This window comes from Aotus nancymaae, unplaced genomic scaffold (genome assembly GCF_030222135.1).
Source record: "Aotus nancymaae isolate 86718 unplaced genomic scaffold, 86718_ANA_hifiasm-v0.15.2.pri h1tg000029l, whole genome shotgun sequence".
NCBI lineage: Eukaryota > Metazoa > Chordata > Mammalia > Primates > Aotidae > Aotus > Aotus nancymaae.
In genome coordinates this window covers 93,398,998-93,418,169 of record NW_026988442.1, presented here as the reverse complement: position 1 = coordinate 93,418,169, position 19,172 = coordinate 93,398,998, and the positions used below count along the sequence as shown (strand labels likewise).

Sequence of the window (19,172 nt, the reverse complement as noted above, 5' to 3'; positions counted from 1 at the left end):
AGGCCAAGGCAGGCAAATCACCTGAAGTCAGGAGTTTGAGACCAGCCTGGCCAACATGGCGAAACCCCGTCTCTAATAAAAATACAAAACAAAAATTAGCTGGGTGTGGTGGTGCACGCCTGAAATCCCAGCTACTCAGGAGTCTGAGGCAGGAGAATTGCTTGAACCCAGGAGGCGGAGATTGCAGTGCCTGGGTGACAGGGTAAGACTGTCTCAAAATAATAATAATTATTATACATATACACGTGTATCCCTGAATAGTGTTTTCTTTGGATTTATTTTTGAGACCTCGATAAAGTACGTGTTACCGTCCTAATCAAGTCTTGATGTTCAGTCTTTTTCATCACATTTCCCATGGCGTTGTGAGTAGCTGTCATTTGTCATTTTTATTGCTGAATGGAATATGCCCCCATGGAGGTGAGCACGCCACCGTGGTGGGCATTCGGAACTGTTACCAGAACGCCGCGGCAGCTTACCCCGCACCTGGCATGCACAGCCAGGCTTCTCTGCGACGTGCACCTGGGAGAGGACTCACCGCATCTTGGGGCGTGTGTACCTTCTGGCCAGTGAAGACAGGTGGAGGTGACTGTCCTCACTGTCCCGTTCACGTCCGTAAGCAGATGGCAGGACGGCCGCCATGCACTTGTGCCCCCAGCTGCCGCCAGGCTGTCTTCCCACCACTCCCGTGATGTTGCACGTGGCTCCCGTGGTGTTGCACGTGGCTCCCGTGGTGTTGCACGTGGCTCCCGTGCCGCTGCCTCCGTAACCGACGCAGTGGCGCCTCTTTCCACACACTTTGTTGGCCAGTTTCCTCGTTGTTTTCTTTTACTGTTAATTTTTTTTCATTAAAGTAATTTATATACACACTTAAAAACATCGTTCCGATCCGCTTATGATGAAAACTAGCAGATCCGCTTTTTCTTTCAAGCCTTTCCAGAGAACAATTTACAGCTCTTCTCAGTATTCTGGTGTTTACCTCAGTATTTCTTTCTTTTTTTTTTATAGTCTTGTTCTGTCACCAGGCACCAGGCTGGAGTGCAGTGGCACAATCTTGGCTCACCACAACCTCTGCCTCCTGGGTTCAAGCAATTCTCCTGCCTCAGCCTCCCGGGTAGCTGGGACTACAGGCACACGCCACCACACCCAGCTGATTTTGTTTGTTTTTTTAGTAGAGATGGAGTTTCACCATGTTGGCCAGGATGGTCTCGATCTCTTGACCTTGTGATCCGCCTGCCTCGGCCTCCCAAAGTGCTGGGATTACAGGCGTGAACCACCGCGCCTGGCCTATCTCCGTATTTCTAAATAATGTGTAGTGCTATTTCTTAATGTATTGAGTTAGATATTCTGTGTTATTGTTTTGATAGATGAAGATGAAGCGTTCTTACACCCTCACGCAGTCTGTCCTCACCCCACCCATTACCCACATACAGTTAAAGCTCACGTTTTTATTAAATCAGTAACACTGTTTACATGATGCTGCCTTCAAAACCATCATTTACCTTTGAGTCAAGTGATATACTTCATTTTCTTTTCTGTATAGCTTTTTGTTTTTCCTGGAATTAATGATTGCCTGGTCTTTATACTTGCCTTATTTTCTGTCTTCATGACTAATTTTTTCCAAATGATTCCAGAATCTGCCATGCATCTACCGTTGATTTTTTTCCGAACAAATACTCAGTTGGGTCAGGCCATCTGTCCATGTCCCCCTCCTTTTTTTTGAGACGAAGTCTTGCTCTGTCACCCAGGTACAATCTCAGCTCACTGCACCTTCCACCTCCTGAGTTCAAGTGATTGTCCTGCCTCAGCCTCCCAAGTAACTGGGATCACAAGTGTGCACCATCACACCTGGCTAGTTTTGTGTTTTTAGTAGAGACAGGGTTTTGCCACATTGCCAGGCTGGTCTTGAACTCCTGACCTCCAGTGATCCACACACCTCAGCCTCCCAAAGTGCTGGGATTACAGGCATGAGCCACCACGCCTGGTCTTTGCCCGTTTGTTTCCTAGAGCTTCTGTCCCCCTGCTCCTGCCAGACCCTGTGGGATGTTCTGCTGACATCCTGGAACCCCTACGAGGTTGGAGCTCCTGGCTCCCAAGTTCAGTATTACTATTTCTTTTTTTTTTTTTTTCTTTTTTGCTAAATGAGATGCATACTCCAGGATCTTCCTAAAATATGATTCACAGAAGATAAATTTCCCAAGTGTTTCTATGTCTCAAGATGTCTCTACTGTCCTCCACACTTGATTAATAGTTTGGCTGGGTATGAAATCGAGTTAGTCATTTTCCCTCTGCCTTTTGAAGACTGTGCTGGTTTCTAACATTCGGCGTTGCGATGGAGAAGCATGCCCTTTATTTATTGCTTTTTCTGTCCAGATGCTTCAAGGGTCAACTTTTTAGTCCTCTGTTGAGTACACACATTCATTTGCTTGGCACCTGGTGAGCCCTTTCAGTCTCAGTGAATTTCATGTGTACTCGAATTCTGGTTATTTCTCCCTTCATCTCTTGTCCTCTATTTTCTCACTCCCCTCTTTCTGGAGCCTTGCTAGCAGGCACTTGGAGCACCTGGATGGATAGACCCTGCTGGAGAGTGATAGACACAAAGGATGTCAGCGCAGGGATGACTGCTCTGGGGCACAGACCATTCAGCTTCCTGCAGGGAGTGCGGGGAAGGGATTAGATGAGCCTGGGCTCCTGAGGGGAGGGGCTGGGAACCACCTTGAGTGCACAGAACATTCTTCAAACCTCTGAGCCGTGAGCCACCCCCTTGGCACCTCCAGAGAACTTATGTCAGAGAGCTGCCTAGATCTGGGGTGGGCCATTTGGGGAGTCCTCTGCCTGCTTCTGTTTGACACTTCCTCCCCACCTTTTGGCAGATGACAGACTGGAACGTAAACAGCAGATGCATCTGGCAATGCATGCAGTGGAGGAAAGAGGATGGAGCTTGGGAGGTGGGACGGGGTGAGGCGGAGCTGGGGCACCAGGGCAGAAGATGGCCAGGAGGGGCCTGTGACCGGCAGTGCCTGCTGTGTTCGGCAGAGTGAAGGGGACAAGGCAGTGGGGAGGGGAGGGCTCTGCGTGGCGGGCATGGGACTGGACGCCTCTGGCTCCTGAAGAGACCCACTGACTATGGAGAGGTGTGCCGGGCAGGGGCTCCCGTGCTGTCCGGGCAGGGGTAGGAAGGAACTGGACAGTGGCCAAGGGCAGGTCACCCCACCTGGCTCAGCTGTCACATCTACAGAAAAGGGCGGGGACACCGACATTTGGCTGCTGGCCTCACAGGCAGCTTCTAGAGTCTACCTGGCCCTTTGTCTCTACCACAGGCCAGGTCTAGGGAACAGAATCAGGGGACCCAGGGCATGCCAATGTTCTGAGCGTAGAAGGTGCACAAGATGGTGTAAGTCCCTTGACCTGAGACCAGGGCCTCGGTTGGCTCCTCAGGCTCCCCCAGTCTCAGTGTCCATTGTGCCATTTTGTTATAAGACGCAGAGCCGCTGGGCCAGCACTGGTAATGAGAACATGCACGTCTTTGCGCACACCTGCCTCCCTGGTGTGGGTTCCCTGCAGCGGGAGGCCTTGGTCCAGAAGGGTTATGTGGGACATGGGCGTAGGAAGGACAGGTGAGGCTGACAGGCTTGGTCATTCCAGGGACCATGAGGGTTTCGGCTGGCTCAGGTGCCCCTTGCCCCCGCCCTTGCCCCTGTTGGTGCCTGCTGGGCTTCCTGTGCATAGAAGGCCTTGGCAGAGGAGAGAGGCCAGGCCTGGGGCTGTAAAGGACAAAGCCTCGCCTCCAGTGCTCTGAGAGCCCCAGACTTTGATGGCTTCCAAATGAGTGCCCGGCTTGAGCAGCTCACCCTCCCGGCTTTTTCAGAAACCCAAGGGTAAATTGCTCACGGCTTCTCTAAGTGGCTCACACACAAAGAAAAAAGCCGAGTCATTTTAGTGACTGGAGAGCTCATGATGGAGGCATGCTTCGGGCTGCAGGGATGGTCCCTGAGTGGGTGTGGGGCTGGGGCTGAAGATGCAGGGTGCTGAACATGGGAGAGGAGTTGAGATGGGTGTGCTTCCTGGACGGGGCCTGCCGCACCGTGCACAGCACATCCTTGCCCTCAGAGTCCCTCTTGGGGCCAAAGTCCTTATGGCCAACTCACAGGGTCATCAGCTGGGGCTACGAGGGCAAGCCTATCTTTTGGTTGACACATCACACTATGGTTTTCTGTGTTCAGAAGAAACGGCCCACACTGGCCTGTCTCCATCCATTCGGTCAGGACCCACAGGAGGGTGGCAAGGAGGTGCATATGTCCCTGTGCCTCCCCTGGACTCAGGGTCAGCTAGGAAGGGCGTGGATGGCCTCTGTTCTGAGCAGTCAGGGCTTCGTGAGCCCGAGACAGGAGACAGAAGCCTGCCCTGGGTGCCCCAGGCCCTCACTCACTGGGCCTTGGTCATTTGCGGTTCTAAGGTGTTTGTCTTACCTGCTACCGGAAGGAGAAGGTCCTGGCCTCTAGCCCTTGAGACCCCAAGTGCCCAGGAGCTGCTGCCATCAGCTCAGATGGGAGGTGCTAGGCAGGCGGTGGGTGCAGGGTGCTTGGAAAGGGCCAGGTGTGCCTTGCGGTGTGTGAGGTGGGAGCCTGGGGTCGGCAGCTCAGTCCTGCCGGGTCCTCCCTACACCACGTTTGCTGGGAGCTCCTTGGACGCTGGGGTAGGCTGTGGCCTGGGTCTGGAGGTGACCCTGCCCACCCTCTGCTCCTGCTGAGTGGCTCCTTGGGTGGCACTGTGCCCATGCTGTAATCAGCTCATGAGCACTGCTGGTCTCAGGCGGCCATGGCTCTGGGACCTCCCTGGATGAAGTATTGGCAGCTCCGCCCACCAGCAGAAGAAAGGTTGGCCCTTCAGAGGAGCCATGCCAGGCGCTGCAGGGTGACGTGGTGGTCACCCTGGGGAGCCACGTGACTGTGGCATGCTCCTTGGCATCTCTGATGCTGGTTTTGAAACAGCTGTTTCGAGAGGTAAATGCAGGGGTTGGTCGGCATCAGAGGTGAAGCCCAAACTCCTGAGTGGGGACCTTGACTCAGAGCAGCCCCAGGCGCCCCCCTCATGCTGCGTCACACCCCTCACCACCTCTCCCCGTCTCCTTGCAGGAAGTTCTACTACATCACCCTGCTACGAGACCCCGTGTCCCGCTACCTGAGCGAGTGGCGGCACGTGCAGAGGGGGGCCACGTGGAAGACGTCGCTGCACATGTGTGACGGGCGCACGCCCACGCCCGAGGAGCTGCCGCCCTGCTACGAGGGCACGGACTGGTCGGGCTGCACGCTGCAGGAGTTCATGGACTGCCCGTACAACCTGGCCAACAACCGCCAGGTGCGCATGCTGGCCGACCTGAGCCTGGTGGGCTGCTACAACCTGTCCTTCATCCCCGAGGGCAAGCGGGCCCAGCTGCTGCTCGAGAGCGCCAAGAAGAACCTGCGGGGCATGGCCTTCTTTGGCCTGACGGAGTTCCAGCGCAAGACGCAGTACCTGTTCGAGCGGACGTTCAACCTCAAGTTCATCCGGCCCTTCATGCAGTACAACAGCACGCGGGCGGGCGGCGTGGAGGTGGACGAGGACACCATCCGGCGCATCGAGGAGCTCAACGACCTGGACATGCAGCTGTACGACTACGCCAAGGACCTGTTCCAGCAGCGTTACCAGTACAAGCGGCAGCTGGAGCGCAGGGAGCAGCGCCTGAGGAGCCGCGAGGAGCGCCTGCTGCACCGGGCCAAGGAGGCGCTGCCGCGGGAGGACGCCGAGGAGCCGGGCCGCGTGCCCACCGAGGACTACATGAGCCACATCATTGAGAAGTGGTAGTGGCGGCGGTGGCCAGGGGGAGGGCTCTCGGGGGATGTGGGGGGTAAAACAGGACAGACGACAGGGCCACCCAAGACTGTCACGGGAAGAGCAGCCCACACCTGCTCCACGGAGGTAGCTGCATCCTGAAAGAAAAACAGCAGGGACGTGGTGCAGCTGGGCCGGGGCGGGGGGTGAGGAATCAACAGATGCAGCCCAGTGCGTCAGAGGAAAGCGTGCTCAAGGATGCCATGGGCAGGGCAGGGCAGGGCCTCCAGAGCAGGGGTTGTGCCCGCTCTCCTGGCTCCCTTGGATTTATCACGAAAACTGAAGGTTCGCACAAGAGACAAGGACAGCAGAAAGTGGACCTGCCAGGCTGGGAGTGTGTCCCTCACCAACTATGCACACTGCTCGCTCTCAGCTCCTCAGTCCAGGCCACTAGGTGTGAGACCAGCTTCCCGCAACTGCCCCAGCTCCAGGCCATCCCATAGCCCCTCCCCCTCTGGCTGCCCTCAGTGCCCCAGGGCCTGGGGAGCATCCCCGCCCCGCTTACCCATCTGTAGCTCCCTGAATTCAGGGCCCACCCCATCTGAGGCAGAGAATACTCGAGTCCAGCCCCCAGGGAAGCCCACTCCCCTCTCTGGTCCGTGGTCAGAACCCACAGTCCTGCTTCATGCTTTGGGTCAGGAGGCCACAGCTGACGTTCAGGCCCCCACCCACTTCCTGCAGTCCTCAGACCAAGGAGGGGTTTAGGGAGTGGGCCCAAGCAACATTGCAGCTGCCTGTTGGCAGACTGGCAGCCCAGGAGTGGGGAGGCTTTGGCCAGGGATCCTGCCACTTGTGCCTGAGTCCCCGGCTGGCCTTTGGAGGTGACCACACAGGCACACCTGGCTCAGACAGGGAGAGCTGGGACCAAGAGCTCCCCTGCCTCTGTTCGCCTTTCTGACCCACTGGGATTTGCTAGCAGGCTGCCCCGGCCCCATCACCGAGACCTGTACTCAAGAGCTCAAATACCACTGCTCCCACCAGTATGTGGATGAAGTTCACCAGGCTTCCATCGGCTGGAGCCTGGGACCATAGCCCCTGCCCAGGAGCCATACCCTCGGTCCACAATGGATGGCCAGGAATGGGGACCTGAGCTTTCACATTCTCAACTAGCCTTGACAAAACAGCTGTAGGTGGCCTCCCTGTCACCAAATACTCAGCCCTTCCCACCCCCTTGCGAAAGGCTGGCCACGCTCTGTTCCAGCAGCACCGCGGGTCTCCCTGCTGGCTGCGACTGCCCTACTAAAAGCCATGTTGCATATCTGTTGTAAGCATGTGCCCTGTGCCTGTCCCATCCCTCATGCCCTAGGAAGCCAGGCTGGGGTCTGTAGGAGGGCCCACCCAGGTGCCCTGGGTCCCCAGAGAGCAGATTGGTGTGCTCAGGCTGCAGGCTGACTCAGGCAGGGTGGTGGGCTCTGCAGGCCACCTGGCTGGGACTGGCAGTGGTCCTCTCTCCTGCCCCAGCTTTCACTCAGCCACTGCAACTGCCCCGCCATGGGGTGGAGACATGGGTGGGTCACCACGGGCATGGGCACAAGCGCCTTCCTCAGTACAGGAAAGTGAAAGTGTGCTCAGATGAGCTTGCTGAGGTCCGGCGTGCGGGCCCCACCGTCAGCCTTCCTACACTGGCCCCATTTTGCTTTGGGGTCCAAGGACAGGGTGGTCAACAGCACAGGGTGGACGGCACAGTGCAGGACCACCTCCCTGGTAGGAGTGTCACAGTAAGGAAGCGAGTGCCACAAGGGAATTTAGTGGTGTGGTTCTTCGAAAGGGAGGTCAGGGTCACTGGGAATCTGCTTGGACACTCAACACTGGGGCGGGGCGCACTACTGGGAAGAGGAGGAACGTGTTCAGGGGAGCATGGGGGTCTTGCACAAGCCACGTGGGGCACCATGGCCTCCCGGCAGGAGGTACACACCCAGCCAGAGGCCTGGCTTAAGGTGGCCCCCCCACCATGGGCTTCCTGGGTGCGCAGGCCCGAGCACAGGTTCTGTTTTGTACATATTGGAATATGTGTTAACTTACGCCCCACATCCCAGCTCACACGGAAGCACGGGTCTCTCCTCAGTCTCTTCGCTGCACTTGGAAAGCAGTCTCCTTTTGAGCCAGCACCAGGCTGCAGTGTTCAGAGGAGGCAGCAGCTGGCAGTGCCCTTAGCCCCCGGGTGGTCCAGCCTGGCACTTCCCGTTCAGACCACCTGCTTTGGGTCAACAGTTCCTTTGCTTGCAGCGTCTCCTACATTGTAAGGACTCTGTCCACCTGGGGCCCTCCCAGGGCTACGAGGATGGAAGCAGGCAGGCGGCAGAGCTAACAGTGTAGTCACCAGGACCCTCAGACCTGCAAACGTCCCCTGGACGGGGAAGCCAGGAACAACAGAACTTCCCACACAACAAGGCTGTGAACTTTTCGGGAACTGGAACTGTTTAACTTGAACCCAGGATCGTTTAAAGCTTTATTTATTTATAGCTTCTTCTTTAAAAAAAGTGTTGAGAAGAAATTTTTTGGTTATTCATACAAAAAAACGAGTTGATGATGGAAAAGCAAGTCATAATCATCTAATTGTTTTTGTCTAGGTCAAGAATGAATGTTAGCCGATGAATAAACCCTGACAAGGAGTGGCAGGCGTGCTGTGGTCTCTGGGCACAGCTGCGCCTCCCAGTGGGGTCTCACACGGAGTCCCGAGGGTGGGGTGCTTCGTACACATGCAGGGGGCTCAGTGAGCAAAGTTACATTAAGTAATGCGTTCTGAAAGAAAAAATGGAACTTCATCACCAGAAAGAGGAACCGCTTATTAATCATTAATGACAGGATTGGGGAAGATGACACCAGTTGGGAGAGAGGCTGGCGCCATTCAGTTACATCCTCATTAACCTCTTCCCTCCCTGTCTTTTGAAATTTCGAAAGATTTCAAATGACAAAGAGGGTGGAGGAATAGTTCATGGACACCCACACGCTCTTAGCCGAAATTTGTCACCTTCTCTTACCCTGTGCCCACACTTTCTCATGCGCACACACACTTTTCTGAAACATCTGAAAGTAGGTTGTGATCATCAGAATACCACACTCCTGAATCTATCAGCTCGTGTCTCCTAGGGACGTTCTCCCACAAAACTCGACCCTGTTCTCCTGGCCCCCAGATTGAATAGCGGTGATACAGCAATATTTTCCAATATCCGGATCTTGCAGTTGTCCCAGAGACGTCTTCAGAGCATTTCATAGCCCCAGGACCACACGGCCCTCCAAGTGCCTCTCCTGTCTGCTTGAACGGAGGAGAGTCCCAGCCACCGCTCCTTTTTTCCATCTTTCTTAGAATTGACGTATTTGACTCATACAGGCCAGCTGTCTTAAAAGGTCTGCAGATGTCGGTTTCCTAGTGGTCAGATGTGGTGAAACTGGGCAGGAAGGTCCTTGGGCAAAGCACATTCCGTCAGCCCAGGTGAGCTGTGGCTCTGTTCCCTGGACCAGGGAAGTCCAGCCTCCCAGCAGCCTCCCCACTGGGCCTCTGAGGAAAGCCAGCCATATTAGTCAACTGCCAGCTCGTACCCGCCACCATCCCAGTGACAAAGGTCACTGGGGCGTTTCTGGGAGGGTCACGACACAAGTAGGGCAGGAGACAGAACGTAGCTGCCCTTTTAAAACCCCAGTCTCAGACTCCAGCCAACACCTGCTTGTGCCCACGTACAGTCTGTGGAAGGGAGGAGCAGAGGTCAGACTCCAGGAGGAACTCCCGGGTGCTTCCCAGACACCTCATGCGGAGGTTTATTTGGGGTGTGGACCAGCCCTCAGCCTGGCCTCTTTCTGGGAAGCCGTGATGAAAACTTCCTCCACTTTCTGATAGCACCACTGGGCTCTGTAGGGCCACTGTCATGATCAAAGGTGAAATCAGACCTGAAAATACTTCACCCAAAATGAGGGTTTTCCTCTTCCTGCTTCTGTTGAAAGTTGAAGGCCACTTTTATTTATTCATTTTATTTATTTATTTTGAGATGGAGTCTCATTCTGTCACTCAGGCTAGAGTGCAGTGGCACAATCTCAGTTCACTGCGACCTCTGCCTCCCAGGTTCAAGCAATTCTCCTGCCTCAGCCTCTCAAGTAGCTGGGACTACAGGCGTGTGCCACCACACCTGGCTGATTTTTATATTTTTAGTAGAGACGGGGTTTCACCTTGTTGGCCAGGCTGGTCTCTAACTCCCAACCTCTTGATCTGCCCACCTCGGCCTCCCAAAGTGCTGGGATTTCAAGCATGAGCCATGATGCCTGGCTGAAGGCCATTTTATTAAAATCCACCTGAGGCTGGGTGCAGTGGCTCACACCTGTAATCCCAGCATTTTGGGAGGCCGAGGCGGGCAGATCACTTGAGATCAGGAGTTCAAGACCAGCCTAGCCAACATGGCGAAACCCCGTGTCTACCAAAAATATAAAAAATTAACTGGGCGTGGTGGCACACACCTGTAGTCCCAGCTACTTGGGGGGCTGAGGCAGGAGAATCGCTTGAACCTGGAGGTGGAGGTTGCAGTGAGCCAATATCGTGCCAGTGCACTCCAGGCTGGCGACAGAGTGAGACTCCATCTCAAAAAATATGTAACGAAATAAAGTCCACCTGAGCCAAAGACCCAGGAGGCTCTGGTCTGCCCCCTGCCGAGCCATCCCCACTTCCTGTCTGCTGGCCCAGAGTCCCTGCTGTGAGCATTCAGCTCACCCAGTCCTCCGAGGTCCCCTGCCCCCTTCTATCCTGCAGGGAAGCCCACATCTGTCCTTGCTCCCGGGCCTCTGGATGGGCCTGCTGGACCTGCTCCCCACTGCTCCCCTTGGGCTCCATGCCAGCGCCATCAGGCCAGCACCGGTCCTCACACCCTGCCAGTTGGGGGCACCTCTGCACACAGTGCTGTGTTCTCTTCCTCAGGGAAGCTGGGCCCCCACTACCCCAACCTAGGCATGGTCTCCAGGTGCCTGGTTTGGGGCCTCTGGTCTCCTTCATTGTGGCACAGAGAGGAACCCATCCTCAGGCCACCCTCACAAAGGTGGGAGCCCCAAGTCCTCTCCTGGGAGTGTACACCTGGACTCTAGAAGCTTCCAGACTAAGAGGACTCGGGGGGCACACGGTATATTCATGACATGAGGACATCTTCCTAGGAGAGCCTCGGCTCAGGGCTCCGAGGACACCTCTGCAGGGAGAGCCTGGGTCTGGCTGCCATGACCTGCAGCCGCAGCCACAGAGGAGCCTACAGGAGTCGCTTCGTCAGAGCAGGGCTTGGGTTCCAAGGGGACTGCTGGCTACTGTTTACACCTGTGCCTCCGTTTTCTTCTCTGTGAAATGGGAAGGCTGGGCCAGGCGTGGTGGCTCACACTTGTAATATCAACGATTTGGGAGGCCGAGGCTGACGGGTCACCTGAGGCCAGGATTTCAAGACCAACCTGGCCAACATGGCGAAACTGTGTCTCTACTAAAAATACAAAAAGTAGCCAGGAGCGGTGGCGGGCGCCTGTAATCCCAGCTACTCAAGAGTTTGAGGCAGGAGAATCACTTGAACCCAGGAGGCGGAGGTTGCAGTGAGCCGAGATCTCACCACTGCACTCCAGCCAGGAAGCCTGGGAGCCTGGGTGTCATGGCGAGACTCCACATCAAAAAAAAAAATAGAAAGAAATGGGAAGGCTGCTGTGAGGATCCGGCTGAATCGGGGAGCCAGGCCTGGCCCCACACCTGCCCACAAAGGCAGACAACGCTGACCACGTATGAGTCGGCTGGGGGCTTGTCGAAAGCACAGAGCCCGGCCCCGCCCGCTGCCTTGCCGCTGCCAAGCAAAGCCACGTGGGCCTGGCCTCTCCTGTGGGCACACCCATGCACTGCCCTCTCCCTCCCTCTCTTTCCCCCAGAGGGTCATGACAGTTTTCCATCCAGCCCCGCCCGGCCCTGCCATCCTGCTCCCGGGATGTGGAGCTGGATGAGCTCAGGGCGCCTGTCTGCCTCCCTCCTGCCGGCCCTGTGTGCTGCGGCCTCTCCCTGGGCTCCAGCTCTGTCTGCACCATCACTCCCCGCTCAGCCCCAGGCCTGGGGGTTCAGGTGGGGCCTGGGCTCCTGGGGCAGACCCAGAGGAGGGTCTGAATTTACTCAGCACTGCCCAGAGTTGCCCAAAACATGGCCTCTTTAAAGAAACTGCACACATCCTGTTAAGCCACTTATCCCCTAGCAGGGACAGGGCGCTCACACACAGTCCCCTCACCCCGCCTTGTAGAGGGGTCATTGGTCTCACCAGGACCGCTGGTCTCTGCCCTCAGCAGCTCCACGGCAGGGGTGACCAGGGCGGCTGGAACTCGGGGTCTAGTCTCTTGGCTTGGGAGAGACACACAGACCCCTTCTGGGGCCCGGTCTGTCCCCTCTGATGCCCTGCTCTGAGTCCCCACCTCAGCCCAGGTCCCCTTGAGCCCCAGCCGTGTCTGAGCTGCCGTGTTTACTGCACTGCACCCGGCCAGCCCGCCACATGCTCCTCGAGGGGTTCCAGGCAGACGCCAAGGCCCCTCTCCCAGCGCCGGGCCCCGGCAGAGGCCACCGCCATGGAGGGCTGAGGCGGGGTGTCTTCCCTTTCACCTGTGCCCCAGACTTTCCCTCCCGTTGCACCTTCTCGCTGTCCCCTGCGACAGGGCGTCCTCACTGCCCTGTCCCCCCACCCACTCTGTGGCTCCTCGGAACCGTGTGACTTCTGTGCAAGAGGAAGCCCGGGGACTTTGGAAAACACTTTTCTTTCTCAAATAAAAAGCCAGGCATTCAAGACAAGCCTCTCCAAGACTCCAGGGAGTCGGCCTGGAGCCGCGCAGCTCAGGCTCAGGAATGCTTCTTTGTCCCCAGCGGTGCCCGCCCTGCCCCCAGCCCCGGGAGCGCCAGGCAACGTCGTGGCAAGGGCTGAGCGGGTGGCCCACTGCTGCTGCACAGCGTCCCCTCCTGGGAGCGCGCGGCCTGACCGTGCCTCAGGCACAGGAAGGGCTGGAAGGGCCCTGGGCTCCGGGAGAAGGACTTCGGGAGAGCTGGCAGAGCTAACAAAGGCCGCCTGTGTGACCCACGGGCTTGCTTAGGAAGCGGCCCTGCGCAGCCTGGCTGCTGCCTCGGGTTTGCCAAAGGTGCCGCTCCGGGAGTGGCCTGAAGTCGGTCCCTTTCCAGCGGGCACTCCATGAGGGCAGGGGTTTTTCTACCTGGAAGATCTGAAACCCTGGCATCCGGCAGAGCCTGCTAGCTGTGCCTGGCAGTTTTTCTCCCCTCCTTCCCTAGTAGCAGAACCACACTACCTATCGGAGGAAACACAGCCAGGAGCAAGACTACATTCCCAGCGCCCTTTACAATGACACGTACTGTCACTACACCCTGTGGCCAGTGTGCAAAAGGACATATTCCTTGCAGCTTTGGGAGACAATCCTGAAAGAGAAGCAACATGCCCTTCCTCCCCTTCTCCTCCTGAATGGCCACAATGAGGATGTGATGGCTGGAGCTCAAGTAGCCATAATGGGCCAGGAAGCAGATGCCATGTGGTGAGGGTGGTCACAACAAGTAGGTCCCTGATGATTGTGGAGCCACCCTAACAGCTGTGGGCTGCCTTCCTTCAGACTTTATCCATGTAAAAGAGAAATAAGTGTGTTCTGGCTGCGCACGGTGACTCACATCTGTAATCCCAGCACTTTGGGAGGCCAAGGCAGGTGGATAACCTGAGGTCAGGAGTTTGAGACCAGCCTGGCCAACATGGTGAAACCCTGTCTCTACTAAAAATATAAAAATTAGCCAGGCGTGGTGGCACACCTGTAGTCCCAGCTACTCAGGAGGCCGAGGCAGGAGAATCGCTTGAACTGGGGAGGTGGAGGTTGCAGTGAGCCAAGATCGTGCCACCGCACTCCAGCCTGGGTGACAGAGTGAGCTCCGTCTAAAAGGAAAGAAAGAAAGAAAGGAGGGAAGGAAGGAAGGAAGGAAAGAAGAGAGAGAGAGAGAGAGAGTGTACCTTGTTAAGGCCACCATTGCTTGGGGTTTCTGTCACTCTCAACTGAACCTAATGCTAACACTGGTCCTGCCACTAATGCTTAAATTGCTGCAAAGAGCACAGCTGGAGGCCGCAGCCCGTGTGACAACGCCTTCTTCCCACCAGCTCAAGACACTGCTACTGTTCCTGGCTTCATTTATGTGGAGGTGTTAAAAGGCCTAGAGTGGGAAAGGAGTTTTTTTCTTTTGTACCTTTTGATTTTTGGACCATGTGAATGAGGCCAGATGCAGTGGCTCACACCTCTAATCCCGGCACTTTGGGAGGCTGAGGCGGGAGGATTGCTTGAGGCCAAGAGTTCCAGACAAACCTGGGCAACATAGCAAGATCTTGTCTCTACAAAAAAAAAAAAAAGAGAGAGAGACAGCAGTGGTGATGCATGCCTGTAATCCTAGCTACTTGGGAGGCTGAGGCAGGAGGATTGCTTGAACTCAGGAGTTGGGGGTTGTCCTGAGCTGAGATTAAGCCACTTCACTCCAGCCTGGGTGACAGAATGAGACCCTGTCTCACAAAAGAAAAAGAAAAAAGAAGAGAAGAGAAGAGGAAAGATGAAAGAGAAAGGAGGGAGGGAGAGAGGGAGGGAGGGAAGGAGGAGGGAGGGAGGGAGGGAGGGAGGGAGGAAGGGAGGAGGGAAGGAAGGAAGGAGGGTGGGAGGGAGAGAGGGAGGGAGGAAAGGAGGAGGGAAGGAAGGAAGGAGGGTGGGAGGGAGGGAGGGAGGAAGGGAGGAGGGAAGGAAGGAAGGAAGGAGGGTGGGAGGGAGGGAGGGAGAGAGGGAGGAAGGAAGGAAGGAGGGAGGGAGAGAGGGAGGGAGGAAGGAAGGAGGGAAGGAAGAGGAAGAAAAATCAAACATGCATGAATTACCCATTCAAAACATAAATAGCTGGAAATAAGAACAAAAGCAAAATGGAAGGGAAGATTAACACTAAATTAGTGACAGGGATTTTCTCAAAATTGCTAAATGGGGACTTCTCAGGCTGGAGGAAGAAGGGAACATCAGCTTTACCTATAACAGTTGACATATTTCCATTAGAAAATAACACAAATAAGAACAACAATCGTCACCTCTGAGTGATAGGTACATTTAAACACAAAAATGTATAACTTTATAAATCTATTCATCAACATGTATAAATACTGGAATCTTATATACATATGCCTATTCTTATATAACAATAGTATATACTAACAATATAAATAAATGTAGTAAAGAATAAATACATAATAAGGATACATGTTCTTTGGCCTTTCCTGTGTGGTTATATGTCTCAAAATAAAGTCATAATTTGAACAAGTCCGCCTGTGAGGCCAGTGCAGAACCTGGGCTACCTCAGGCTGCTGGCTCCCGAAACAGGAAGGGACCTGGCACCCACAGCCAGGTGCAAGCATTCCCGGGACACGGACAGGGGACCAGGATGGTCGGCACCTCCTGGGTGGCCAGGTGCCACGAAGGCAGGGGAGCCGAGGGACGCGGGCTTTGAGTGCGTCGTGTTGCTGGATTAATCATACAGCAATGGTGACACCAGTTCTGGTTCCCCGGGGTGGGCCCACCTTCCCCCACACATCTGTTTGTCCCCTTTCACAAGACCCCGAAAGACCAGCTGCTGCAGCCTCACCACACACAGCGCTGCCTGGGTGAGGGGATGCCCACAGAGCCAGGAACGCTGAGGGGGCACCTTGGTGGAAAGGGCCCTGCCTCCTGGACACCGTGATTGGCCGTGGTGTGATCACCAGAACCAATCAGATCACTGCCCAGGATTTTTTTTTTTTTTTTCAGTGAAATATTGATCTGCCCCCAGGCTAGAGTGCTGTGGTGCAATCTCAACTCACTGCAACCTCCACCACCTGGGCTCTAGTGATTCTCGTGCTGCAGCCTCCCAAGTAGCTGGGATTACAGGCACATGCCACAATGCCCAGCTAAAGTTGTTTTTTATTTATTTATTTATTCTTTTCGTATTTTTAGTAGAGATAGGGTTTGGCTAGGTTGGTTTTGAACTCCTGACCTCGGGTGATCCACCAACCTCGGCCTTCCAAAGTGCTGGGATTACAGGTGTGAGGCACCGTGCCTGGCCTGGGAGTTTAGATTCTTGATTTGAATATTTTCCTCTTCTCTAATGGAAACATTTCTTGCTGGACATTTGCCTCTCAACACTACTTAAGCTGCCTTCTATAAATTTTAATTTTTACATTTTTATTCTTAGTTCAAGTTTTAAATTTAATTTAAATTTTAAATTTCATTTTAAGACTTCCTGTTTAACTCATGGATTACTTAGAACGACACTGTTTAGTTCCCAAATGTTGGGAGATTTTTCTGTTATCTTTTTTATTGATTTATAGTTTTATTCCATTGTGATCAGAGAACACATTCTATATGATTTCAGTTCTTTTAAATTTGTCGAGATTTATCACCCAGTATATGGTCTGTCTTGGTCTATGTTGATGGGCGCTGTAAAAGAAGGTATATACCGCTGTGGTTGGGTGGAGTGTTTGTTTTGTGACGGAGTCTCACTCTGTCGCCAGGCTGGAGTACAGTGGCACGATCTCGGCTCACTGCAACCTCCGCATCCCGGGTTCAAGCGATTCTCCTGCCTCAGCCTCCCAAGTAGCTGGGACTACAGGCGTGCGCCACCACGCCCGGCTAATTTTTGTATTTTTAGTAGAGACGAGGTTTCAGCATGTTGGCCAGGACGATCTCCATCTCTTGACCTCGTGATCCACCTGCCTCGGCCTCCCAAAGTGCTGGGATTACAGGTGTGAGTCACTGCGCCCGGCCGGGTGGAGTGTTTTATAAATGCCAGTTAAGTCTGTCTGTTACTGAATTCTTCTACATCCTTACCAATGTCTGTCTAGCTGTTCTATCAACTTTTGAGAGAGGTGCATTGAAGACTCTAACTATAATCGTGGATTCATCTATTTCTCTTTCCTCTGTTTTGTTTCACATATGTTATAACTGCTTTGTCTGGTGCATACACATTTAGAATTACAATGTCTTCCTGGTGGATTTTGACCAGTTTAGCATTATGTATTTTCCCACACTATCTCTGGTAATTGTCTTTGCTCTGAAGTCTGCCTTCTGATATTAATATTGTCACTCCTGCTTTCTTTTGATTAATATATCATTTGCATGATATATCAATTTTCATCCTTTTTTTAATTGCACTGTAGGTTTTGGGTACATGCGAAGAACCTGTAAGCTACCACACCAGGCCAGCCTATATTGTTTTATTCGAAGTTAGTTTCCTGTAAGCAACATAGAATTGGGGAATGTTTTTTAATCCACTTTTCCTGTCTTTGTATTTTAATTGGTATATTTATACTGTTTACACTTAATGTAATTATTGATATGTTAGGTAGGGCTTAAGTCAGACATTTTATATTTTGTTTTCTCTTTGTTCTCTCTTTTTTCATTTTTCTATTTTTTTTTCTTGGTGTGGTTTGGCTGAACATTTCTTTAGAATTCTATTTTCCTTTATCTGTAGTGTTTTTGAGTGTAACTCTAGATACGCTTTTTTAATGATTGCTCTAGTATTACGTAAGTATACACAATTTATCACAGTCTACTAGTGTCATTTTACCAGTTTGCATAAAGTACAGAAAACTTACCTCCCTTTTTTACAATCCCCTTTTCTTCCCCATTTATAATTGTCTTAAGAAATACTTCTACATACGCTCAGAATCACATCAATGTTACAATGTTTGCTCCAACCATCAGATACACTTTGGAAAACTCAAGAAGGGAAAAGCCTACTGTAGTCACCCATAGTTCTGCTTACCCTGTTCTTCCTTCCTTCCTGGTGTTTCAGGATTCCTTCTTTTATCGTTTCCTTTCTGTTTAGAGACTTTGCTTTAGCCACTGTTTTAGGGTAGGTGTGCTCATGACCACCTCGCTTGGTTTTCCTTCATCTGAGAATGTCTTGGTTTGTTCCTGAAACATTTTGTTGGGGGTAGTAATGAGATTTTGGAATGACAATTCCTTTCTTTCAGCACTTGAAAAAAATTATGCCTCTTTCTCCTGGCTTCCATGGTTTCTGATGAGAAATACACTGTCATTTCAATCTTTTCTTCCTCTAGGGATAATGTGTTGTTTTTCTCTGGCTACTTAAGATTTTTTTCTTTATCTTTCATTTTCAGAGGTTTAATTATGATGCATCTTGGAGTGGATTTCTCTGTGCTTATCCTGTTGGGCATTCACTCAGCTTCTTGAATACATAAGTTATGTCTCTCGCCAAATTTGAGAAGTGTTCAGCCATTATGTCTCCGCATACTTTGCCAGCTCCAACCTCCTCCTTCTCTCCTTCCAGGACTTGGATGGCATTAATGTAAGATCTTGTTATAGGCCCACAAGGTTCTGCTCGTATTTTTTTAATCTGCTTTTCATCTCTATTTTCAGACTGGGTAATTCCTTCTGTTACGTCTTCCGGTTCATCAGGTCATTAGCTGTTTCCTCCGTCCCCTCCACTTGCTATTGAGACCATCCACTGAGATTTTGATTTCCATTATCGTGTTTTCAATTCTGAAATTTCCATTTGATTCTTTGTTCTTTTGTTCCTGTTGTTGTTGAGACAGAGTCTTACTCTGTTGCCCAAGCTGGAGTGCAGTGGTATGATCTTGGCTCACACAACCTCTCCCTCCAGACTTCCGGCGTGTGCCACCACACCTGGCTAATTTTTGTATTTTTAGTCGAGACAGGGTCTTGCTGTGCTGCCCAGACTGGTCTTGAACTCCTGGCCTCGAGTGATCCACCTGCCTCAGCCTCCCAAAGCACTGGGATTACAAACAGGAGCCACTGCACCCAGCCTGGCTCTTCTTTATAACTTCTGTTTCTTTGCTGAGACATTCTATTTTATCCTGTGTTCCAAGAGTGCTCATAATTATTCACTGAAGCATTTTTATCATGGTTGTTTTAGGAATTATTGTCAAACTTCCCAAATGATTCTAACACCTCTGTCATCTTAGTGTTGGCATCTACTGATTGTCTTTTTTCATTCAGCTTGAGATTTTCCCGGGTCTTGATATGATGAGTGATTTGAAACCTGGACCTCTTTCCTGTATGAGACTCTGGATTTTATTGAATCCTTCTGTTTCAGCTTACTGTCACTGGCACAGCTCTGGCGGGGAAACAGAGGAGGTGCTGGCGCTGTCCCAGGTGCTCCACCAGGGTGGAGATGCAGGTTCCTCGTTTGGCTCTCCTGACGCCTGAGGTGAGGGGCTCATAACCAGCCACTGGGGACAGAAGTCCCAGCCCCCTAACTTGGCCTTCTCTGACACCATCCCAGCAGAGGCTGGCGTGCTCTT

General features: G+C 52.9%; 1 protein-coding gene across 2 annotated transcripts in view; it reads left to right on the top strand.

The window, feature by feature from the left end:
• The window catches only part of HS6ST1 (heparan sulfate 6-O-sulfotransferase 1), a 50,448-nt gene extending 41,968 nt beyond the window's left edge, over window positions 1-8,480 (top strand). Inside the window, exons 2-3 of one of the 2 annotated variants that reach the window (XR_001108943.3) lie at window positions 5,133-7,140; window positions 7,211-8,480. Coding sequence is in view for 1 of the 2 variants with exons in the window: in XM_012462309.3 (XP_012317732.1) it covers window positions 5,133-5,841 (709 nt within the window). In the remaining variant the exon portion in view is untranslated. Of the gene's footprint in view, window positions 1-5,132 lie in introns of both variants that reach the window. The other variant, XM_012462309.3, reaches the window with a different exon arrangement.
• Window positions 8,481-19,172: the final 10,692 nt, after the last annotated feature.